The 26,890-nt window shown below is 37.6% G+C and overlaps 1 protein-coding gene across 2 annotated transcripts in view; it reads left to right on the forward strand.

The window, feature by feature from the left end:
* TENM2 (teneurin transmembrane protein 2) overlaps window positions 1-26,890 on the forward strand; it is a 632,063-nt gene that overhangs the window by 515,083 nt on the left and 90,090 nt on the right. For both annotated transcript variants that reach the window (XM_075102131.1, XM_075102132.1), the window contains 3 exons: window positions 4,800-4,995; window positions 6,745-6,846; window positions 26,283-26,477. In XM_075102131.1, the coding sequence (XP_074958232.1) occupies window positions 4,800-4,995; window positions 6,745-6,846; window positions 26,283-26,477 (493 nt within the window). The remainder of the gene's footprint in view (window positions 1-4,799; window positions 4,996-6,744; window positions 6,847-26,282; window positions 26,478-26,890) is intronic.

Raw genomic sequence — 26,890 nt, forward strand, 5'->3', positions numbered from 1 at the left:
TTAACCTTCTCAGTATTACTGTTTAGCAAATATTCCAAATGCCTGGTTTAGTCAGTCAAACTGATGTAGCTGTAAACTTGTCTAGAAGGAGCCGTGTGTGCCATGTGCATAGGGAATGGAGCTCTAGAGGAGAGGTAAAAATGCAGTTTTGAGTGGCAAGCAGACTAGAAACAGGAATGCATTGCTTTCAAGTAAAATGCTTCCAACCTGTATAGTACTACATAGAAATAACCAAATGCACATCGCAGGCTTGAATGACCGACAGGAAATTAGTAAAGGATAGTCATATTAATTAAATCGATAATGTATAGAAAATCAACTGTAAATGTCAAATAATGCATGAAGTGACTCTACAGAGATTACAGCAATTATGATGTTACTACACGTTGGTAGAACATTCCAAATGATGCATGAAATAAGGTAACCTTATAGAAGCATCACAGTAATGTCTGGAGAAGGCAGTGCATGGAGTTGTATTGTTTTCATCTCCAGCAGAGTGTTTCATACTTACAAATTTTTTATTTCAAAATGCAAATGGTTTTCATTTAGAATAGGAAATGGCTTTATTTGAAACAACTTGAATAGCTGAGGAGCTGCAGTGTTACCTTGTTTTTTAGCCAGTGCTCAAACACGTGTAGGTGCTCTGACCACCTTAAAGTTATCTGATGGCAACTGTGCTGTTATTACTGAATGCCGTGCTGCGTTGTGCGGGTTAGTGTTGCGTCACATTCAAATGTTGAAACAAATTGGTTGGCTGTCACTTGCGGGTATCAGATGTTTCACGGGTGTATTTTAATGAATAATTACCAACTGGATTTTATGAAGAACTAATTTTAAAGCACTTTGCAAATAAGTTTCCCTGACATATGTTTTCTTGGATGCTTAGGATTTACAGGGCTTTGGCATAAAGACTAATGCTAGCCACAATGCCAAATGTGTTTTTTCCTTCCCCCACCACCCCCATTTGAACATGCATCCATTATTAAGACAAGAGCTCTAAGAAATCTTTCTTTTCAATTCCTAATTTCAAGCAAGCTCTCTTTGCTTCACTGTGCTTTCCCAGCTAGCTCACTTCCTGTATGCAACTGGGCTCAGCCAATCCATGCTATATGGGGATGGCACTGTGCAGTGTCATCACTACCATATACATAAAGTTTCAAAACTGTTTTGCCGACTCCCCATGGTTACTGGAAAAAGAAAGTTCTTATTAGCCTATGAATAAAGTGCATCACAGGAGGGTAGAAAGCACTGAATGGAGAAATTAAAGAAAACAAATTGCCCAGAAAGAACCTAGTATGAGATTTGGGTTTGTAAATAAAAGCATGCAGTAGAGTTTTGGTATGCTGTGTACTAAAAATAAACAAACTCACTGAGAATGTGATTTTGGAATTTGTTTAGAGAAATAGGCTGGCAACTCACTTGCTTATATGGAGCTTTAATCACAGTAAGTACTCCCCCCTGCAAAATTGAACTCTGAAAATGTAGTCATTCGGGATTTCTGGTGCATTTGTTTCTGAGCAGTTTTTGCCATCTTTTGTGTGACTTTCAGGATGAAGCCATGAAATACAAAGGATCATAAAAACCAAAAAAGTCAGTGAAATTTCCAAATTACTTCAGATATTTAGTTTGGTTTGGCAGATTCATTCCCTAATTCATGTGATTTAGTTGTCTCTTCTTTAGCAGTTGTGTGTGTTAGAATAAAAATTCCACAGTTGCTCCTTAATGGCCATGAAAGTACTTCCATACTTTTCCTAGATGAGTCTTTTAATCTAGGCATGCTTGTCAATAAGTAGCTTTAAAGCAAGAGTGATATCTTCAGCACAACATTGTATAAAAGTAATTAATCATGCAAGTGTGGTAAATCGGAAAATTAACTGGGTCAAAAGAAGCAAAATTATGAATCTGCCAACCATGTGAAGAAATCTTATCCAGTTATGAATTCACTGTATGATCTTGGTGACACTTCGGTCATGAATTTTAGATTTTGGGGTATATATACCTAATACTTGCTGACAGATTGAGATTTGTACACCCGGGGAATCACCAGCAGATACATTGCCTTCCTTCTTTTTTCCTCAGTCCTGAGGAATCCAAAGAGGGATAAAAATCTGTTGTTATATTCTGTATTAGTTTGCACCAGTACTTCACCATTCCTAAAGTTATTCAGTTTTGCTTTTGCCTGAGCATGCAATGTTTCTTCATAGTTTGATTAAAGGGGGGCAATACCAGTCTCAACTTTACTAAAGTTAAAATTGTAGCCTTACGGGGAGTCATGCCAAGGGACCTGCTCTCGCTGGGTCACACCCCATCATTGTGAAAAGAGATTCTGCAGCTAAAACTACTTCAGGTGGTTTCAGCCTGAATACTCTTCCCCTTCGATCTTGCCAACTGCTGAGCCTTCTCTGCTATATGAGGGAGAATCAGCATCAAACAGAGGGGAGGCAGAGGAACCTGCCAGCACAAGCAGAGACAAACAGCATGTTGCCAGTGAGAAATGTCAGCTTTTATTGCTACTTCCTTGGTTGACCCTTTATGAACGATTGTTCAAGATTTCTTTTTCCCAAGATGTTGCTCAAGTAATAACGTTTCCCAAGGAGGTGATGAGTCTGTCCTTAACCTCTGACTGTTAGACGATAGGTTTTAGCAATATTTCCAAATGTCATTGATTTGAGAGAGAGATATATGTGTTTGGCACCTCCGATTGTCTGAAAGTTACTGATATGCCAGAATTCTCTAAATCTGTGGTGTGAGTTGGCTTAAATGTTACTAATTTACCTGATTTACCTTCTCCTGCAAAAATCCTGTGTGAAAAGAACTCAAGTGGATGGCAATCTGATATTAACAGTTTGGTGACACTTTTTATTCCACTTCTCCTACTCTGTCCCATGATTAAAGGCATAGGAAAATGTGGACAATGCACTTTACTGTGACAATAGCTTTCAACATTAGTAGACCTGCGTTCAAATTCCTACCCTGCTATGGATTTCCTTTCTGGCTGCATATTGGTGTCATAGTTCCATATGTTTAACAGGAAGGTAATAGTATTTCCATACTTTGTCCTTTGTTGTAAGGCTAAGTGTATCAAAGACTCTATATTGCTCATATATAACTGTTACAAAATTTCAAACAGAAAGGTCAGCTTTTATACCCTGGTTTTAGGGGTATGTACCCATATGTAGCATGACACTAAAGTGTTAAATCAGCCCATTTGTCTGTCTCTTCTACTAGAAGGGAGAATCATAATTATTTTATTCCATGTTGTGTATTATTTGCTAGAACTCACTGTTAGTGGAATACAGTGTACAAGACAACCCTCTCTCGATGTTTGGTCTGTTTAGGATGCAAGATTGCAGTTTTCTATTTAAACTGAAAGCAAGTGAAGGAGTATGTTTCCTCAGAGCTGTCACAAGCACAGACTGTATGTGCTAGAGATAATGGAGGGAAATGCAATGAAACTACTGACAAGCAAGCACATACTATTACTGTATTTTATTGAACATACACATCTTTCTTTAGACATGTCTATCTCGATCTACTCCTACATAGATAAATGTGTCTAAAACAAGATGTGTTTTCATAGGGGACTTGTTATACAACTATCAAAAGATTAGATATATTGTTTTTTCTTGTTTCTTAAGGGCTTCCCTTAGATAGGGACTATGAAAGCTAGTAAGTTGAGTATAGCATCAGCTTGAGAGCTTCAGAATCACAGACAGAAAAGACAGGGAAAAAAGCCTATTAAGACAGCTAGTCCAGCTGCTTTGTTATGCAGAGTTATTCCCTGTTGTAGATTAACCAATATTTCTTCCAGTCCTGTTTAATTGTGTGATGCAGTGGCATCTCCACTGGGAGGCTATTGCTGAGCGTAATAGATGGGAAGCTTATCTGACATTCATCTTAAATTTCTTTCTTTCTTTTTTTAGTTTCATGCCATTAATGGTGCCATCCCTCTTATACTCTAAATAATCGCTTGCTCTGTTTGATCCCTTTTCCAAAGATTAATGTAATGTTCTGCCTTACTTGGAAGCCATCCAACCAGAAATTCTCAGTTTTCCTTAATATAAGTTCAATTCCTTCAGCCACTTGATTTGTGTTATTCCTTTCCATGCCTCCTCTGGTTTTTGTATCCTACTTGCCCCTGATTGTTCCACATACAAACTCAGGTAAGCAACTCCTCCTCTATGATGTAAAACTTGTACAGTGTATTTGTATCGGGTGCTGAGTTACCTAGCATTAGGCAAACACATTTCCTGTTTGTGCTGTTCCTGTTTGTTTTCACATTCTGGGGGCTTCCGTGCAATTTTGTGTCTGGAGCTACATCTGAGACTTCTGTTCCTCTTGCAGCAAGAATTTACCATAGAAAATTGCTTAGAAAAGGGTGTGTCTCATAGGTTGAAGGCTTCCAGCTTTGAAGGCTGTGTAGGAACCTAAAATTCGATGGGTCAGATCACTGATTTCAACTTCTTTCTCAAAACCCAGCCTGACAAGAAATACAATTTGTACATTTTTTAATCATCTATGCTGAGCAAAGATGCATCATTCTATGTCACTGTTTAAGAAAGGATAAGAGCCACAGAATCTCTGTGTGTTCCATGCTCAACTAGTAAATATTAGTTTAACATTGACATATCTTCCAGCAATACCATTTTATGACAAGGTAGAAGAGAAAATATAGAGTCAGATTTTGAGCTGAAGTACCATTCTGTATTCAGGTCTGTTTGTTTGGGGTTTTGTTTGTTTGTCTTTTTTTTTTCCCCCCTTTTTTTTTTTTTCCCCTGTTTTTTTTTTTTACCCTGCAGTATGATTTCATGGAACGCTTGGATGGGAAAGAGAAATGGAGTGTGGTGGAGTCCCCACGGGAACGTCGAAGTATTCAAACCCTTGTTCAGAACGAGGCGGTGTTTGTTCAATACTTGGATGTGGGTTTGTGGCACCTGGCGTTTTACAATGATGGCAAGGACAAAGAAGTGGTCTCTTTCAGTACAGTTATTTTGGGTAGGTACCTCCACAAGCTGAGTACTTTTCCCCTCTGTTTATGCCTTCCCTTACTTAAAGCCATAATACTTTCATGTAGTCTTCAGCATCTGGCCTGTTTATCTTTATGTTATGTTGTGCGTGTTTTTTTTCTCAACGCTACTCTGTCAAAAGGTCTGTAATGGGGTGCTGATTTTAATTTGCTGATTTCTCTTTTAAGATTCTAGCACTCAGTTCCAATGCATTAGCATTTAGATCTTGAGATGTAGAGAAAAGTATAATGTTTTATCCAGTTCAGAGGTTCTTCTACACACACCTAGTATCAGATGTTTCATAATCAAAGGATCTGAGACAGCTGAAAGTTTCTCTGATGTGGAAGAGGAGAAAGAGTAACAGAAATTATGTTAACTCCCAGACAATACTAAATTTACCATGATTTTGAATACACAGAAAATGCTTTTGTGTGCTGTGAAGCAAAATAATAACTAAATCTATAGACAAGCTTCTTCATGAGACAAATTGGTATCTTTGAGCATTATGTTTCAGTTTTTTCTTTTCATTGTTTACATGAATAATTTCAAGAGGCCAAGCTAATGACATCTCTTTGTAAAATTTCTGTAGGTTTTTTTTTATTTAGTGTCCTGCAACTGTGAAATTAGATTTAAAGTTATGCTTGAATCTTTTTCCTCTTTTCAGCTTAATTTGACAGGAAAACACTCTGTATGGTTCTGCGAGTTCCAAATCCAAAATTCATTGGCTGTGTTGTACAGCTGCTATTTGTTTGGTGTCTGGGACTGACAAACCCATTTGGTTTCAGAGCACAGGTCCCACAACAGGGAGTAATAGCGAAGAGTAACAACATTCCAATTAGATTTTTCTTCAAATAATTCAGTGTTGAAAATATGTTCTACTGAAATCCAACAGGTTTCAAATTAAAGTGATTTTAACAATTAGTTTCAAAATTGGAATTTTATTTCTAGGTTGTTATTATGCAAAGTAGAATATGTGTTATCCAACTAATAGCAAAAATTGTGGAAAACTAATATTTTGGTACAACTAAAATTTTATCATCAGGCTGGTGTGCTTACTCTTCTCAGATTATTGAAGTCATCAACACTTCAGTCAGTCACTTAAACTGTAGTGTTAAACCTTATCCTCTGTTTTTACAGACCTCTTCCTCATCCTCTTGCATAGCTACTTGCACCTTTTTTATTAGTTTTTTTATTATAAAGAATATTTGCCAGAGCAAAAGAGCTCCTCTTTGTCATGTTCAGCAGATATTTCTGTCATCTTAATTAATGAGGCTTTAAATGTCTGTAAAAGGAAAAGAAGATACACTCCTTGAGATAATCGGTTTCACATGCAAAAGTGGTTGTGCAAGATCAAAGTCTCATTGCAAAGGGAGATTGTCGATTTTCCTGATGAAGCGTTATGTTTGCTACATAATATGAATTCACACATAACTGTAGAGGTCTTAAGAGGTGGTCCTGTCTATCTGTTTGAACAGAGGACCTGAGCACTACCAGAAGACTTTGAGTTCTAATGGTGCTTGGAGCCTTCATATGTGACTTCAGTATCTCACTAGATCTCTACACTTACTCATGCTGCCGTAAAACTTGATACCTTTCTGCTTCACCTGAACTTGGTGTTGATGTTATTAGGGATCGTTCTACTAAGCACTGAAGAGAAAATAAACTGAAGAAAAATTAAGCAAAGAATTTGTAGCCTAAATAGGAATGAACTAATGTGCCTGTAATGCTTGTATTTCAGATTCAGTGCAAGACTGCCCACGTAATTGTCATGGGAATGGCGAGTGTGTGTCCGGTGTCTGCCACTGTTTTCCAGGATTTCATGGAGCAGATTGTGCTAAAGGTATCATTTTCCCTGTGTTTACAAATAACCACAGTATGTGTTTGTGATGTGTGGATCTAGAGTGCCTGCTAGTTAGCATGGCTCCAAGCTAGATTCAAATAGATCAATAAGCATTTTCTTTCTTAGATCTTTTAGAGAAATATGATCAGATGGAAGTATTGCTACATTGCTGATAAGCTTGCATAACTACAGCTTTTTTGTGTCAAAGGTAGTAGGCAGAAATGGCACAAAAGATGTATTTTCTGTGAAAGTGGATGAATTATCATCAGTGCTTTCTGATAATCATTAATTGTCTGCAATAGAATACTGATTATCGTCATCTATAGGCTGTAATGTATATTCTGGCTTGGCTGAGCCTTACTTCTAGTTCATAGCATCTTTCTTGCTTATACAATTACTCTTTGACCAAAGACAGTTCATCTTTTTTAGGAAAATAAGTAGGACTTGATAAAGTCTTAGAATAAACCTTTTCTTAAGTGTTGATTGTAAATTTTAACAACTAAAAGTAGAAGATGCATGATTATCAAGGAATAAACAGAAATCTAATATGGATTGACAGTATGTGTTCACTAAGTTTTTCTGAGAGTTGAGGTAGCTGTCATGGAGAAGAGATTCATAAAGGAGGGCCTTTTCAGTTTATACAGCTAGTAACACATATGTTGTCTAATCAATGACTTGATTGTATTCCCTGCTGTTCCTGAGCGCAGTCATAACATTTTACAGTTCGCTTACTACTTAGTTTGTGTGAGTTTTATGGCATACTATCAATATCAATATGCCTACCATTGTTTTCTACAGGGTTAGGGTTGTTCGTGTTCAAAGGGCAAAGCCTGGTGTTTGAAATGCCTTGAAGGACTTTAGGAATGTGCTCATTTCTTCTTAGACTCCTGATCCAGTCCTGAGGACAGTTTTTTGTGCCCCACCTCTTTCACTGGTATAGCAGGGTGGCATCCAGCATACCCATTCTGTCTATGAAATACTCCTTGAATAGCTATTATAGCCATACTGGAGTAATTTCCATTTTGTGTCTCTGTATTTGGCTTTTGAAGGTGCCCCAGTTAAAAAAAAAAAAAAAAAAGTTATTTCAGTGCTCATTCAGTACTCATTTTAAAGAATGCTTCAAATACAGCCAGCATGTTGATTACCTGAGAAACTAAGACACTTGGCAAATACATAGAAGAAATATTTTCATATTACAAAGTAAATGGTGTGATAATGTGTGCTATAAATACACATTGACAGCTATATGCATTTCTGTGGTGTTAACCTGTGAAACTATGCATGCAGTGACTGTGTGCTTCACTGCCACTTCACACATACATGGCCATTAAATCACCTTATTTGCATTTTGAGTTGTGGAGCAATGCTGCATTGTGTACTGAATCTCTGTGTAACACTGTATTCTCTGTTAATGCTAGAAAATACTTCATTCAGGCTATGTCACATAAATACCTTTCTATTGGTACTTGTCAGAGTGTATCTGTCAGGCTTCTCCTACCCCTCTAGTACATTCCCTCTGCTTCCTGCTTTGTCCTTTCTGTGTTGCCTTCCCCCTCAGAAATAGAAATGATTTCTAGGAAGCTTCTTTCTTCTACTGTTTTTTGTCAGACATCATGGTATTTCGAAAGAACAAAAAAGATTTTAAAACTACATAAAATGACAAAATGGGTGTGTTGACAGAATTCTCATGTTTCTGTACATAGCTGCACATCTTTATACTCTAAGGCATACCCAGAAGTGTGCAGCTGAGTTAGAGTGTAAGGGCTGTATGCCTCACCCATTTCACAGGCACTGTCATGCCTGTCCTCATGACCACAGATTTTTCTGCTTACCTGAATGCTGATTATATGTGGGAGCAGTTTTGGAAGACAGAAAACAAAATTGGGATTATATGCATGGTAAAACACAGTAAAATGAGAAGAGAATTAAATCTTTTCCAGCATATTATATGTGTGGACACATGTTTAATATACGTTTACTGTAATGTTGAATTTATATTTAAGCTGTCACAAGTATGAGAGGATAATGATTTTCTTTCCATCTGATTTTTTTTTTATTATTTCCCTAGCAACACATCTTTCAATGTCTCAGTTCTCCACTGTAAAATAATTTGAGGCAAGGCTTAAATACTGAAATGGGGGGAAAATGTGAATAAGCTCCTCAGATGGCTTTTAGAACTTGATTCATGCAACAACACAGCAGTCTAAGAGCTTCACACTAGGTGAAACCCAAGTTTGATAGATACGAAGCATGACCCTTTGTACCACTGTACAGTGTACCAGGGCTGATCTTGAGGACATCAGAGGCAGGGAATCTTGAGAGGAGCCATCTGCAGACCATGTGCAGACAGTGCACAGGTACTCTCTCTGTTACTTTACTCCATCCATGTAGTTCTATAAGATAAACATGAAGGAAATCTATGAGCAACAGCACAGATTTGACTTCAGACCCATTAGCTCCAGGAAAATACCATGACAATTCTTAGAACGATGAACTTTTTGCCCAACCCATGGGCTGAAATACACTTTCATACCCCGACTGAAGTGGAGGAAATTTCACCCCCTCAAACACTCTTGTCAGATACTGGGGGGTTTTATTTCTCACCCTTATTTGTGGAAATAACTTATTCTCAGGTAGCTAGCGTCAACAGATTTACCCCATCCTTGCTCAGGGAAGATTCCCTTTGAAATCATTTGGAGTTTAACCTAATCAAGAACTCTATCTAACACACAAAAAAAGGTAACGATGCATTTTAATCTCACATGGATAAAATATAGCATATAAAGAAGAAGAAAGCATGATAATCAAAAGATAATTCAGTGGGTCGAGATGTATCCTGATAAAGGAAATGTGTAGAGTTAAAGCCAGTGGAAGATTTGCTGTAAATTGAACTGCACTGTGAGTAACCTTCTGTCCGCAATTATCTGTAGGAGTTATTGATAAGAAGCAATGCTAAGGCCAAGGATCGATTAAAGGATCAGACTTGCAGCTATGATTGTTATTTTGGTGTGTTGTCACTTTTTCATATTCATCTCTATATTTTTCTGTAACCTTTATGACATAACCACCCAAGTATATAAAGATGTCATTCTTATTTAGTGTTCCCACTGTTAATGTCTGATATTAGTTTGGTCTTTCAGCTGCCAAGTTCTGTGGTAAATCTGTAAGCAGGCATCCTTTGTCATGTCCTGCTTTTCACCGTTTGTAGAGTTCAGTGTTACAATGAGTTGGGTTCCCAGAAGTAACTCAGAGTTGGCTATAATTTTGTTTCATCTCATAATATTTATGAAGGGCATGCAACTCTTCCACTCCTTTAACAAAAAATTTCCAAAGACAATGTCATATAGTGTTTGGCAAATGTGCTCAGAGCCTCCTTTAATTTTGCATTTTAGAGTATTAGGATTTGCATCATAAGCATATTTAGCTCATCTGAAAATGTGAAACAATGTACCATCACATGGGATTTCTACATTGACATGATGAGCATAGCCTGTCAAGAGATGGTGTCCGATTTGTAAAAGAAGGAAAAAAATTGAGTTGAGTAGCTCATGTCAGCTGCCATGGAGTTGCCTTTTAGCAGATACTTTTAGCTGATTATGTAATGTAATAAGAAACATGTTTAATATTTTAATCTAAATGGGGCTTTTGGATTTTTTAAACCAGAAATTTGTACCATGTTTGATCAGTTGACTTTTTAATCTGATTTTAAGAACTCTAATGATTCAGATTTATGTTATTAGCAGGGTTTTTTTCCTGTTCTCCTTGTGTGGGTTTTTCATTATTTTATTTTCATTCTGTTTGTTTTTGGCTTACTGGCAAAGGACGGCGCCACTTTAATAAGTATAAAAAGAAGGGTAGGTTTTTTAAAATTTCTTTTTATTTCTTTTGCAACATCTATTTAGTTTGAAATAGTTACTAAGCTGTAAAGTGTAGTCTGTGTCTTTTAAAATTTATTCTAATGGATTTGCTGTTTCTGATGATTGCCCGCACCACAATAAGAGTTCCTACCGCTGCCATTTCCTTTGTTATGTGTGTACTGTTAATCTCTGTATAAAAATGTAAAAAGCTGCCAATTATTAGGTAAGTAAGGTGTAATCGCTAGAAGTAGCAACTCTTGCTTTTTCTCAGTTATTATTCAAATTTCAGTTGTTTGGGACTCTTACTCTGAGGTTATTCAGAGGCTTGTTGCTTGGACAATAGTGCATAATGTTTTTCATCCACTCAACACTCTGCTTGAAACTATTTTCTTAGTACCATGTCCAGAATGCTCCCAGTGGCATAAGAGGTTCTGGGAGTGATTGCAGTGGGGAAAACATTAATTTTGGAGTGCATCTTGCTGAATGGTTCAGTACTCGGTTCATTGCTGTAGAGCACATGGCCCACATGAATGAAAAGTGTCCAGCATATGCTGGTAATGTATAGGAGTTCATATTTCCTCTCTGTGTAAGGAAAACAATTTTTGCCTTCATAAGTTGGCTACAAATTTTAGGAACTGAAAGTAGTGCAAGCAGACAGAAGCTCACTGGACTTTGAAGGGAAAGGTGAGAGCTGATACTGAATAGCCTTTCTCCTTTGCCTGTCCTGTGCATGTTGGTAGCCTGACAGAAGAGAGGGGACTCGTGGTGAGGCAGCACTTCAGGTCTTCTGTGGCACAAACTGGTGAATGTGTGTCTTGTACTATTCAAGTGACTCATCGCAAATTTATGCAATAACAGATTATAGCGAAGTATGGATGAAGTGAAGTAGGCTGGATTAAACATGATGGTACCAAAAGCAGTTTGGTTTGGCAGAAAAAAGAGCAGGAGAGGAACAATAGTATAGGAAAAATGCCATTTTTATGGCATTATAAAGAGGTAGTCATGAGCAATAGTACTTATTAAAGCTAATCTATTGTGATTAGAACTTTTCAACCAAAAGAAAGACATAAAACGAGCACCTACCTCCAGGAATCTATCATGTCAATACAAGTTGAAAGGGAATGAATGGGAACCAGCTGACAGATGTGGAGATATAAGGAAAAAATGTGATACACAGTGTTACAAACACACTAGCAGTGTGACTGTTGTCAGTTTAGGGTAACACTGTGGTAAAAAGCAGTTTTAAAGAAGGATAATGGGGCAGATAGATAATATCCTGTGGATAATGGAGGGCAAATGGAGCCTCCAAAGAAGACAGGGCATAGGAAAGAGCTCAGAAAAGTTCTTTTAAAATTTGACTTTCAAAAGAATTGTAAGTCACAGAGAGGTTGAAGTCAGAATTCTGGCAGTGAGCAGTCCAGGGTGAAATGGGTGTGTAAATGAAGTCGGAGCATGAAGTTCATGTTCCACAATATAAGAGGAACGACCTGAAACAGGACTAGGAAAGAAAAGCCACATAGCTGAAGGTTAGATTAACAGATTAATAGCAGGATTTTTGCAGTACTGTTGCACACAGACATGACTGAATTTATCAACGCTGGCGAAAAAGGTGTTGATTTAATGTAGATTCTATTTTCTGAAAGGTAGGACAAGAATTCTGACAAAGAGATGCAATGCAGAATAAATCTGTAAAACTTTGTCAAGGCCTGAATGTGAGGCAAGGAAATGGATGAGTCAAAAATAACATCCAGATTATGAACCTTAATGACAGGTAGAACAATGGTATTGTCCACTGTGGCAGAGCAAGAATGCTGGGGAGGGCTGAGAAGTAGTGGGCTAGAGAGAAAAGAGAAATTAGAGAAAAAACAACTTTATTGGCAAGCATTTTATGTGTTCATCATCATAGCATGTCTCATGACTTACACCATACTCAGAAAAAAACAAAAGTGTGCTTTTCTTTGGAAATACTGCGTTCATAACTCGCCACCCACACATATCTTGCATCCTTTCTTGCAGTTGACAAAATTCAGCATGTTCAGCTTCTTTCTTACTACCTCTTGCTGGCTGGGTTTGTTTTTGGGTTTTGTGTGTTTATGTGTGTATGTGTGCCAACTTATGTGCAGCAGCAGCAGAGCCCTGGCTTGTCACTCAAATCTTCCACAGTGGGTGGAAGCACCGTTTTGATACTTGAACACGCTAGGCTGTCTTTGGCAATGTTCCTCTCCAGCAGTTCCCACCTCTCTGACTCAGTACCTTAAAATGCCTTTGTTACAAATTTTCTTCTCATTTTCCCAGTCTCATATTTTATTAGCAGATGTTTTTCATTTCTGGCAAACTGATCACGTCCTTCATTCCTTCCAATGAGTTCTATGTACGGGGCAGTGCTTGCGTGTCTGCTCTCAGTTTTCGTAGTTTTACAAAACCACAGTATGCTCTGAAAAGGGTGTTGTGCCATCAACTGTGTCTAAAATAATTACAGAATAAATAAATGGACATGTAACCTATTTTGACAATGATTGACAGTCCTTGCTGTCTATCAGCTGCTAGCTTGCCTGAATGAAATGATATAGAAGCTTTAATCCAGTGTCAGGTAGACAAGTAGAGCCAACATAAAATCCACCACTAACTCTTTCTAATTGGCAAGTGAAACAGGAGCCAAGAACAGAAGGGGTCATAGGCTGAATTCTTTCTGATTGTTAGTGGTCATGGCTCCAAAAGGGGCTGAAGGCTCACAGTCAGTAGTGCGACAAGGAACAGAATACAGGAACCATCGTTTCTCCTCTGCAGCTTTCCTCATCAATCCTCATGAACTCTGTTGGAGATCAGAGTTAAAAACAGGGAACTGGAGAGTATGGACTCCTGAATTCTGCAACCGATACCTTGTTAAATTTCTGTTACAGCACAAGTCATTTAGCTTCCTAACATTTCATTACTCTTTAAAAACATGTACCTCTCCCTGTAGTACATTGTAGATTAAATGTGAGGATTAGCAGACGTTTGCAAGGCATGTGCTATTAGTAACACGATGGTGACAGAAGAGTACTCAGATTACTGCCTAGGTGGCACCAGGCTAAAAACTGGTGCTTTGTATCCGTTGCATTCTTTGTAAGGAAATATTTACAGAGTTGAAATAGGACCCAGGAGCTACTTTTAGCACTGTTAATATTTCAGAAAACAGACTTTAAAAATATGGATTTCAATAAGCAAAATATTAACTTCTCATTGTTCTTAAAGTTTTTATGGCTTCTGCTGATTCCAGCATTGAATTCAGGGTTATAAAGAATTTCTCTGCAAAGAGCTTGTCCTGAATAATTTCAAGTTGGGATGCTCCTGTTGTTTAGAAGCACGACCTTCCTTCTGTTTGCTGCCTTTAAGGGCAGCAAAAATGCTTTAAAATTTTTTAAGATACTTACTTAATGTTGTTAAATATACCCAATACTTACATCTAATATAGCAACTTAATTAGCATCTGTTTTTTATATTAAACCACCAGTAAACATACAGTCAAATCTGTGCCTGTGTATTGCATTGCCCTTTCACATGTTTCTAGACTTCTTTTCCCAAAGAGCTTGCAAGAGAGTGACGCAGCTAAGGAGGTAGACTTATTTCTGTAAGAGAAAATTTTGAAGACAAGGCTAAAAGGATTAAGAAAAAAAGGGGAATGTTGGGGAATTCAGTAATGAGGGAGGAAGGAAGTAACTGAGAGAAGTTACTAATGCTACTGCTGGGCAAAACATGATTGGTAAAAAGAAGTGGGCATGTAAGTAATTATAAGCCTCTGATTTCAGGGAGCACTAGTGCAGCTTTATCTGATCACTCATTACTCAACCTGTAGAAATTCAGAGACCAAAGGCAGAGCCACAGGCAGTACTGTAGCTGAGGCCTGCAAACTGGAACCAAGTTTTGTTGGCTTAGTATGATAAAGAAATTTGCTTTGCTTATGTCCAAGATGGAAGGCATATGGAAACACAGTAAAATCTTAATGGATTTTTCTTCAACAACATAATAGTAATTTTTTCATACTTATTAGAACTGGGGTACATTCATTTGATCTCTCACAGCTGCTTTTGAAGACTGCTCTATTATCAGTTACTTCGCTTTATCTTTCTTCCCTTATGCTTGGGCAGCAACAGCACATCTATTTGCACAAATATTTTCTGTTTCAATGGAATGCCAATGAATAGAATATTTCAAAAGGTTCTCAGTGCAGCAAGGAGGTGGACGTGCATACAAATACATGCAGGATGCAAACCATTGTGCAGCTTACTTTCTGGCAAGCCAAAATCTTTCTTCCAATCTTATAACATTTCAGTTGGTGGCTCTCTGCAATAACTATGCTCTGCTGAGCTGAATTGTGCTTGCTCTGATGTATGCTTTGTAATTTGTTTTTGCGTTTAATTGGTTAGCTTATTTAATTGTGTTGCAATCTACATTTTGTTTTTAGATTGCATTGTCTCCATGGGCTTGTACTCGTATTTGTTTATCTCATTAAGTTCTAAGAGTTCGTCTTTGCAGTTGTGTTGGGATCATCTTGGAGTCCTTGCGATGATGGTAAATGTCATTGAAGCTACTATGATTAAGTAGCGTTGTAAATCTATATTTAGACCCTATTTACGTGAGATTAAATTCAGTTAGCTCCCATCCCCCTTCACTTTCTCAAACAAACAAATTTCTAATTCAAAAGTAGAAAAATGTTTAAATATCTGCAGCTAACATGAAACTGTGTAATTAATCATGTTATGATTTAAATATTTTCTGGTACATTTAATAAGGCAAATAGTAGTAACTAAAATGAAAATAAAGCAGTCTGGGTTTTAAATACTCTGAATGCTGCAGCCTATGGGTGCAGTCCTACATCTACTGCACCGCTATTTAGCCAGAGCTAAACCAGTTACAGAGAAGTAATACATCTTACACCATCACTGGGAATTGCGTAAAATCTTACCAAAAATATTTGAAGAAATGTTTCACTTTTTCATTTATTTTTCTAGATGCATAAATGACTTCATGCTGTTAGTGCCACTCAGTTATGAATCACAACACGTATGTTTGGAAGGATAATTCTGGTGTTTGGTGTTTATCCTTAACACTGCTTTTTCTGAGCTTGAAGCATCACCTCTTTGATTTCTCACTGGCTCTTTCCATTGAGATAGCTACTGAAACCACTGGAATAGTTTAGTTTTCCTTTTCTCCTCATTTTTTTAAGTGATGAAGTTATCAAGACATACAAATGAAGATCTACATTCTTGTCTATGACAGTAGTTGATTTCAACATCTGTTTATTTCCATCTGTTGGTATAAACAAAAATTTATTTCTCTGCATGTTCTTGTAGTTTTATCAGCTTCACTGCTTGTATGTAAACCAGGAACTTCACAGCTCTGGTTCTGTGTTACTAGGTCCCACAGCAAAAGAGTTTTAGATTGCAAGGCAAGGTTTTCAGGACATTTGTATCCACCATCTACATATTCCTCCAATCCCATGTATCATGCAGAGACTTGAAAAGAATTCTTCCCTCTTTTTTCTTTTTTTTTTTTTTTTTTTTTTTTTGCCTTTATTTTTGAAGGCACAAAGTAGATGGCAAACTGATCAGTCACATTCTCCTGTGGTAAAACAGAACCAGTAAAAGGTAACTTCCATTTCCTTGAATGCATTGATGCATATGAAAAAGAAAATGAACTGTGCTGCTCTTTAATAATGTAATAGAGAGGGAGGACCCTAACTGGATTGGGTGCAAATCAGTCTACCATTTTGCAAATCATCTTTGTGTACTGCATGGAGAACTACAATCTTTTCTTTAATATAGGTAGTGATAGTTGCACAGTTTCTGCAATAGTGGAGGGGGAACAAACAAGCTGATGAAGTGTTGAATCCAGAATGTACTGGCAAGAGAAAGTCCCCAAGACACTTGAACCCTGGCACAGCTAGATGATTTTTCAAGTGTCTAGCTGAACTCAAATGTCCTCTTTTTGCTCTGTTTCCAATTTGTAGTTTGTTTTATACCACTTGAAAAATCTTTTTTTATGTTCAGCTGTGGCTTTTCCAGTGAGACAGTACAGTGGCCTTTTTCTCTCCTCCCTCAGGACTCCAATATCTTTAGAGAACTAAGACTCAGGTCTTTGTTGATGGCTAGATAAGTTGTCTAAGCTCATCTTCACATAGGCAGTAATGGGGCTTCAGCCCTTTCAATCTACCACCAAATTAATTCCAATGTATCTGATGTATGCTTAATTTTTATTTTCCCTATTCTTACAGACTGCATTGTTATTGTTATTAAAAATTTTATTAGGGTCTATTCATGAAGCAACATTTTTTTGTAGCAAGTGACCAACCCCAAAGAAATAATTTTTAAAATTTGCTGTGGTTCTGGAAATTGCTTCTAGATAGTGTGGGAAGACATCGTCATCTTTCTTACATAGACTTTTTTGTAATAGTTGTAAGCAGAATGTTTATCTAATGGAAATATATAATTTGTAGAAAGGCAGAGGAGAGAACAGCAAGTGTTGTCTTTTTAAGAGATAAGGTCACACTGAAGGCAATGAGGAAATCTATGACCTTTTTGATAAATTTTGGCCAAAGCAAAAGTTTGCTGAGTGTTCAGAAGAATGTAAATATTCATTGTGCAAATAATGCTGTTCATGTTCAGTCACTTCTATAAAAATCTGGCCATTTTTTTTGTAGAACAGCTTAAGTACTTATCGATTGAGAACTTCTATAACTCCCAAAATGGAGGCATCCCCATATCTCTACAGGTATTTTAAATGAATTGAATTAATCATAGGCTTAAAAGTCTCTAGTGATCTTCGTTAACTTTCCTGGGTTTAATTAAAACATCTGTGCGCTTTTAATTTATCGATTCATCCAACTCATATGTCATGTTTTTAACACACCCCAGCATGCTCTGCATCATTTTTAACCCGATTTCCACTTAACTAAAGCAATTAAATTCACCCCGGATTAATTAAAGCATCCATACTTTAATGCTTAAGTCAGCATGTGCTGCTTTCCCCAAATGGTTTCTGAATGTCAGAGATTTGACACACCTGATGGGTTTTTTGTCCTTCTGGAAATTCTTCTGTGAATTTCCTTCTTGCTTACTAATGTGCAGTTTGACAGAGCTAGACAAGGGAGCTTGGTAAGGCTCGGGTTTGGGCAACTGAAGTAAGGATTGTAGAGTATGACTATTATGAAGGGCTGTACATTTCCTCTTAATACTGACATGATGCCTGCAAGCATAGAGTAACGCTACTATTACATCATTTAAATTATTTGTGTGTTCTGTAGTCAAAGTAAAGAGTTTCATGAAGTAACTAATAAAGCATATAAAGTCAGTAACAGTTATTTGTAGTTGTTCATTCTTCTGCTTCTGTGTGAATTTCTACAAGACGACTTCTGCTTGGAAGAGTACGAGGTCTTAGAGCAACTGAAAAGGTGTTCTTTTAGATCTTCCTAATTGTCACTGTTCTTAAGAACATTTCAGTCTGACGGAAGTTAGTGATCTCTGAAGAACAGGCAGTCTAGTCAAACACCATTCTTCCTGACCATGCAAATATCATGTTTGTGGGGCGTAAAGAACAGATGAGAGAAAATGGGCCTGGATTCATTCAATCTCCCATTCCAGAATTATTTTCTGGGGGCTAAGTTTGCTAGGGGTGGGCAGCTTGTTACCAGGAAAGTAGCATAAAAATAGCATCAACTAGTAAAAGTGAAACAGCGTAAATTATGGAGTGGTCTTAGAAGTTATTTCAGATTTTCATATCCATAAGTGAACTCCATTTAAAACTAATGGACATGCAGACAAGCAGTTAAATGTGCACCCATCTGATTAAGTAAGTTTAAACTTAAAATATGAGGGAAAGTGTTGTCAAACAAAACAATTCTATTTTTAAACTATAAATAAGAGTACTCATATATTTAATGTTTCCTAATTTTTAGAAATTACTTATGGGCAAACACTTGGCATAACAAGGGATATGATAATTTGTTGTGTTTCAGTACTGTTTTGTTTGAAATAATAAAAATGTAAAGACTAGAGCCAACATTTTGAATCAGGTGGTCAGAAATTTATTTCTTAAATAACTGGTCTGATTTTTCTAAAATGCAAATGTTTGCAATTCCTTTGTTGTTAGCGGTTTTGTGGATTTTAAACCATTTAGAAAATAAGATTTTTTTATATCTAAACAGACAGAGCTTCACTTCAGGAAGTTGTCTATAGGCAAGTACTTGGTTGTAGCTTTTGGAGTGAATCTAAAATTATTCAGGGCTTTGGTATACATTTGCAGTAGGGTTCAGCTCTAGCATCAGTAAAATACATCTTCACCTGCTTACATCTTAAGCTAATTTGTCTATTGAAGAGAAATTAGCATTTGTAGACTAAATGCTACAGATATATCACCAAGATAAAGACCAAAAAGAGAAAAACATCAGTACAATGTAACTCCATTTATATTTTTTAGGTATTTGGAACCAGGCAGTGTAGATGACATTGGTTTTGGATCTTTCCTGTATTTCTACTCCATTTTGGAGCTGACCTGGAATGCATTTATTGGTTTCAGATTAGACTGTCATAAACAGTAATCCTTCTTCTTTATATACTGGCAAAATCATGCATAATCTCTCAGCAGTGGCAAAATCATGCTTAATGGCAAAATCATGCTTAATCTCTGCTAAAAGGAAGTCCAGATGTGAGCTGTTATAGAGTCTGAATTAATTATCTCCTAGAGGAACTGCACCCAGAAGGTCCGCTGGTATGGTTCATTGGTAAGAAGTTTGACCTCCATCTGTCTTCAGTACAATTCCTGGTGGTCAGTGTAACAAAGAAAAACTTGATTTCTGTTATGTTAGTGTGTATTTCATTTTTTTATGTAACTAGAAATTTGTGCAACTCTGTCCAAAGAGCGTATCAAAACTGCTCAATCTATACATTCAGACAATTTTTGAGACACAACTATAAAGTAGTAATATGGTTGTATTAAAGACCTGAAAAACATGTACTCTGTTTTATGAATCATAATTACTTCCCACAGTCTTAGGGATGTGGCTGACTTGCACTAATGAGTATGGAGAAGAATTGCTTGGACAAAACCGGACTCAAAAAATTTATAAATTCTTCTTGATGAGAAGACTCAAAATGTGTTCATATGTTTGGAAGTCGAATCAAGTTTTTGCCTGACCCCAAGCAAACTTTTTGTAAACCTCAACAAGGGCTATGGATGCTGATATTAGTGTGTAGCGTCCACTGTTGGATCATACCAGTTACAGCAGACCAATTAGACATACAAGTATGTGACCATGTGTACGAAACAGGTGATCTGTATGCGGTTTTGTAAGTGCGTATGCTGTCAGGGACATTTCTTCTAATCCGTGTTCTTTAGCAAAAGTTTCAAGACTGAAACTCATTTCCTCCTCCTAAACAGGAACATCTACAGATAAAAATAAACTTTATTTCTCTTAGGTCTGACATAGTTCTGTACAAGCCAACAAGGGCTGAACATATCTTACACAGGAGTATAAATAATGTCTCTTCAGAATGTTTTTTTCTGAATGTGTTCGTTTGTATAGAGGTTATATTATGGAAGTAAAGCTGTAATGGCTCAGGCCAAATTTCCATTTTACCTAGGATTTCAGGTCTGATGGTGGCATATAGCAGGCAGTTGAGGAAGAGTAAAAATTGTACCTCTCTGATGCTTCTCCAGTAAATTCTTTTGGTTCTAGAGATAACTTATGTTAGGACTTCCTTCAGTAGATGGTATCTTTTTTTGTGTAGTAGCATTTGTAGATTCTCATTCCACGTATTTGTCTAATTATGTGTTTAATCAGGGAATGTTCTTCCACGAGTTTGAAGTTTTCAGATAACCTTGTTAAAACTGGTTGATGGAACAGTTAGCAGTACTTAGGATGTAAGGGTACTTTAGGTGGTGTCTAAGTGCTCTGTTAGTGCAGCCTTAAACTTGCACTTCAACACTCAGTCCTAATTTTCCTTACTGCTTACATTGTGAATAGGCAGTGAAGCTCATCTTTTATGCACACCAATCTGTGGTGAGAAGAATCTGGTTTATGTGCAAGATTAGGGCTTACAGGCATTATGGATACAACCATTCTGGTCCTTACTCAAACAGCACCCCAACAGCCTTGATGCAGTTTTGTCCATCCAGACCAGCGACTTCCCTCACCAACCTGCCATGAGCATCTCACCACAAAATTCTGTGGTACATATGTTGAAAATTTTTTACTTGTTATGGGGTGACTCCTAACAGCTTGTCTGGGCTCTGAATAAGCCTGCAGATGGCACAAAGGAAGCTAACCTTCTTATGCCCCATTTGAAAATTTATGTTTGGATATAAAATTGAGCTGCTTGCAAAATAAGGACAATTTAAGGACATTGCTTGTGAGCTGGTCCAGGACAGGGAAGCATTGCAGATGCAAGTTCAAAAACCTTTCAAGTCTGCATATTTTTGTGCCCAGAAACTCAAATAACTTTCAAGAGAAGTATACCAATTGGCCTATTTTATGAGGAGGAACTGAAAACTGTCTGTAGTAGAGAACTGACAGGCTAGGTCCCAGTGGTACAGGACTCTCTCTGCACCAGGGTAATGTTTGCTCTACAGCAAGTGGAATCAAGCCAGAACTCTGCCTTCAAATCCTGTTTGGAACTTCAAGTAGCAGGGGAAGGCCTCTCAACCAAGCAGCTGTGTAACTAAACCAAGTTCTGCAAGAGCCTCCAAGAGTTTGACTCCTCAGATATCCTTTACTGGTTTCTTGCCGTGCTCTAGAAGAACACCTCTGGTGAGTATGTACGTGTGAATAACATAAGGGCGGGTGAAAGCAGCGTGTACACAGACTGCAGCTGGGATACCTATGTGTTAAATGTCACTGGACAAAATGGTGGCTTTTGATGCCAGACTGTTTGGGCATTATCCCTTACCATCTCCCCTCCTAGTCCATGTGTAACAGGCTGTTATCAAATCACCTTTCTTCATGCATCAGGAAATAGTAACATTACTCCAAAATACTTATCCAAAGATAGCCTTTAGAGAGAGAATTTTTAGAGGGATGTTCGCCTGATCTCTCCTGCTCAATTCATGCTCTTAAATGTGTGCAGCCTGCAGGACTCAAAGGTCTACTATCCATTGATCGACTGAGACCTATGTTAAGAATTTAGTTTGATTTTGTTCAAATACTGGTAAAGGGCAGAATCACATCATCAAAACCACAAATAGGGTTAATACCTGTTGTGCTCATTCAAACTTCACTCAGGACATGTACCCTTGTGCTTAACTTACTTGAGTCTTGCCACAACTACTCCTGAAGACTTCTATCCACTTTTTGACAGTGCTGGTGTGTGATACGCAGTTGTCTTTATGCAACCTATCTGTCCACAGAAATTAGATGAAACTTAATCGTTCTGTGACATAAACCAACCTTCCTTCACACTCCTTCAGCAGACTTTGAGCAATCAATTCTGTCCTGGGATAGAGGCCATCCACTTCACGTTGGGAAAATAAGCAGTCCTAGATAACAAGAACTCCAGATGACTCTTGAGTTGTTTGCACATTAATTGAAGCCACCTGGATATAAAATTAGAGTGGACTGTTTTGGGTCTCATCCTGCAGCAACATGGTCCAGCAAAGCAGCATAGCAGACTCCTTTTTAGACTGCCTGGTTCTGTTTTCTGTGGAAAAGCAGCTTGATTCTCTCTCTATTCCTCACTTAGGACAGCCTATAAATCCATAGAAGTAACATAAATGAAGAGGTATTTATTACAGCAGTTAGAAGCCAGCTTCTTATACTCTATGTTTGCTTGCATTCTTACGTGTTTCTCCTGTAATCTGAGTGATGTGGCAGTCTTGGAAATGCCAAAATCTGATCAAGAACCTCTTCTCATTTTTCTTATACGCAAAGTGATATTCCTGTTATATAGTTTGTAGAATAACCCCAGCAGAGGGTTGTAGATTAAACTTTGTGGCTTTAGGTTGCAAGTGTCTTAATCTTAACTGTATTCATTTCATCCCTGAGATTAAATGACAGATTCTCTCATTTGTCCAAAGCCAGTTCTGGTGTCACTAACATCTTGGCAACACATAATGCAGTGACAGACCACTGGAGGCAGATTACTGTTCAACTTATATACAAGCTTCACAAGGACTGAATAGATTTATGAACCATAGCAAGACCTCTGACCTGGTAGAAGCACGAAGAGAAGAATGAACAGCTGTGACATGGCTTTCAGCTTTTCTTAAATTCCTGAAGCACCACAGCAGAGTAAGGGAAAGACTAAAAAACTACTATAGGAACTCTTTAGCCCAAGACCCAGCACCATTTAGTAATCTTTCTTCTGCTGTGTCAGTCTATGGTGTCCCAGAAGTTGAACTCTGCAAATTCAGATCAAAAGTGGAGCTAAGAATGGCCTTCCCATAGACACGTTCCAAAAAGCAGATGTACATCTCTTTTAGCTGAAACACAATCGCCCATTGCTCAATGAGACTTAGGGGCAAGGTGAGGAGAGAAGCAATCTTACGGCAGGTGGCTGGCACAGTATTATCTAGCTAGGTCTGGAGTCATCACATCTAAGTTTCTTGTTGGTTTTTCGTGTTGATTTTTTATTTATTTTAATAGTTGATTTATCTCTGCTCAGTCCCTCTTGCAGGGGACTGTGCTGTTCAAATAGAGTTATTGCCTTTATTTGAGTTTTGACTCCAGAGGAAAAGTTTGCAGAACAGAAGTCCTTTCAGGTGTTGAGTATTATGTTGACCTGAAAAACAACAAAACAAAACAAAAAAAGCTATTCCTTGCTTGTATGCAGCTTGTAAGTCAACTCTAGCATTTTGTCTCTATACCTACTTGAACAAATGTGATTTGTCTGAAGAAACTGTCTGCTGCCTACTGATTCATTTAGCTTTTCTGGGACCTTTTCTTTCTATGCAGCTTTATCACAACATGGTGAGGAGGTTGATGGGCAAAAGCAAGCCATATGCTGGTGTGTCCCCGTGCAGTTAGAGAATCCACATTGAGCAACAATTAATAATGGTAACAATGAGTCTCTGCAATGGCTCAGAAGCATGTAGAGAATTTGCATCTAATCATATTACTTCCTTCTGTGGTGGACTTGAACAAAAGGACTGCCAGCGTAAACACCACATATAAGAGCTGAGAGGTGCCTTATTGTAGAGAGAAATTTTTGTCTTAAGATGTGGCCCAGATAAAGGGATAATGTCTCTACAATATATCAGGGTGTGGAAGGTGGCACCAAGAAGCTTGCCAGTCATGTTTACTCCAGGACTTCAGGACAAGCTGCCTTCTGATCACTCACCTGCAGATCCTCTAGACCATGGCAAGTAAAGAGGTCAGGACAGAAGTGATTACCTTTCTTACAGTGATTTGGGAAAATGTATCAATGTCAGCCCAAACAAGACTTTTAATTGCAGTGAAAGGGAGAGTAATGGAAAAAGGAATTGTTTGTGTCCCCAGGTTTTCAGACCTAAAGAGGGGAATTGGTCCTAGTTTGATCGCTTTCTTTATGGCTCACCTACATGACTTGCAGTAGCAGCAATTAGCATACCTAGGCAGTGAAAAGCAGTGCATGCTGAGGAACTGAGATAGCCTCCATGATGTAATGCATGGAGAGAAAAGGAATAGTTAGTCATACAGCATTCAAGTTCCTACTAGTTCAGTGTGGTGTGTATCATGGAAGGGTGTTTCATGATTACATAGAAAAAATATGTAAAATAGGCTGTCCTAGAGTGCAGCGTACACATAATGGATATTTGTCTGTATTGTAATTCAATCCAGCTGGTTCAGTAAACTTAATTCTAAAACCAGCTGCAAAAAGCAAGACAGGCAGAACTTTTAGCATAAACTTTTTCGCTGAACTCAGTAATGCACTTATGAACATATGTCATGTCTGAAATCAGAAAGTTGCTGCTGGAAGTTATATTTTATTCAGACTTGTATTAATTTTTGGAGTGAGGAAGAAAAAGAGTGAACAGGACTCATAGTAAGAGAGAACACCAGGAATAAAGTAGAGTGAAGTTCTATTGCTACCAAAGGATGGACAATATGGCCCTAAGACAGAGGAGGTGTAGCTAAAAAAACCCCAAACTTCTGCATACTGATTTTATTGTTATTCTGCTGTAGAAAAAATAGGCTAAAAAAAGGTTATACATGTGGCCCATCAACCTGTAGTTTTAACTGAAATAATTCTCAGCACTCTGAATTTTAGCTAACATCTCGGGTTACAAATCTGAATATATTTTTTTCTGACCAATTTTTTCCCATTTCAAATCAGAAAATTATTGAAAAAATCTACCCTGAAATGTGTTTTTGCAGCAGATCAATGGGACGGCTAAGATTAAGAACTCAACAGTGGAGAAGCTGTATAACTGGACAATTACACATTTCTTTGTAGGAAGTCAATTAGTTGCGTTCTTCTTGATCATTCAGGTTAAAGAGATAATAGAAGCAAGAAGACATTAGGACCTTTTAGTGATTAATTGTAGCTTTTGAGTATATTTTTGGCACTGTAACACTAGCTGTAAGTTTCTAATTACTTTGAAGGGTAAAAAGACAGGGAAATACTTTTCTGTCTTTATCAAACTGCATCAGAGAGAAGAGCACAAAAGTGTACCTTTTCTCAAAGATTCACTTCATTACTCCCATTTTCTGTTACTCCTCTGTTATTTTTTCCATTTCTCTGGCTAGTGACCACACATTCAGTCTTTGGCAGGCATGTAAGTTCACAGATTGCCAGGTTCACATGGGAGACGTGGGCGTATAGGAGTGTGAATATGCCCTAGTGTAGCATTTATGTGCAACTGGCTTTGAATAAACCACTTGTTTCTTTCCATTGCTCTGCATATGTACCACATCTGATTCCTGGCATCCAAGACCTACAGACTACCTTTATTATTCATAGGCTTCACTTCATTTGCCTACATGAATATTTGCTCAGAATCTGCCTTATGCCCTTAATAATACAAGAGGGAGGGATAAGGGTTAATGGTGCTTTCTTCCCAATACACACAGGCAGTCTCTCTGGGATTTGGGAAAACAGGGTTCAGCAGGGATATTGGTGGCAAGGTGCAGTAGATGAAAGCTTGTGTTATTCATGTGTTCAAGATTCTTCCACTGAAAGAAACAAGTCGAAGGATCTTAAAAAATTTTGGGACATTACATTAAAGACGTGTTACAGGAGAAGAAAGATGCTATATAATAAAATGTTCTGGGGACTGAATATTTTGTGTTCTGCTATCTGTGAAAATTGGGTGTTACTTAGTGGAACAAAGCAGAGTAATGTCAGACTCAAATCTATTCACATTACCTCATTAGTTATCCCAAACATCATCAATAGTCTATAAAGAATAGTAGTTGTATTCTCAGATTGCCCAATACACGCGTGCTTTATTAAATAGTAATCAAATGATTTCTTTGGGAAATGAAGAACTGGACTACTGCAAATTTTTTTCCCCAGTAAATTAACATATTGGAACATTTGTATAAGTATTTGGTAGCAGATTTTTAGTGCACTTCTACATGAATATATACATGACCCTGTATGCTGTTTTTTCTTTCGTTCGATTTTCCAGCTGCCTGCCCGGTTCTATGCAGTGGCAATGGTCAATACTCTAAAGGCACCTGCTTGTGCTACAGTGGCTGGAAAGGTCCAGAATGTGATGTACCCATCAGCCAGTGTATTGATCCCTCATGTGGAGGTCATGGTTCCTGCATCGAAGGGAACTGTGTCTGTTCTGTTGGCTATAAAGGAGAAAACTGTGAAGAAGGTAGGACATTTTCTTTCTATGTTGTGAGCTTGTTTTCTGGGTTTTGGAGTTATTTAACAGGTAGAAAAAAAGGAAAGAACAGAATAAAAATCTAAATGTAAAACTATTGTAGCAGATTATTGTAAAAGAGGGGAAAAATGTAATCTATCAAAATTTTACTGATCTATCAAAGTTCAGACAAAACTTCTGGCCTTCTGTGTACATTGTTTTGCAGTATTAAGAATGTCTGCCACAAGTAAACCTGAATAAGTTCTTTGTTGATAAGTGAAGATAAATCTTTTCTTACAGATTATATTTATGGAACAATTTAGATGTGAAACAGAGAGGAAAAAGGAGCAACAGTAGACAAAATTGGATAGCTGCAGCTCCATACAAAGCAAACATATCAGTCACTATTAAGACAGAAGTTCTCG

This window comes from Phalacrocorax aristotelis, chromosome 8 (genome assembly GCF_949628215.1).
Source record: "Phalacrocorax aristotelis chromosome 8, bGulAri2.1, whole genome shotgun sequence".
NCBI classification, from domain to species: Eukaryota; Metazoa; Chordata; class Aves; order Suliformes; family Phalacrocoracidae; genus Phalacrocorax; species Phalacrocorax aristotelis.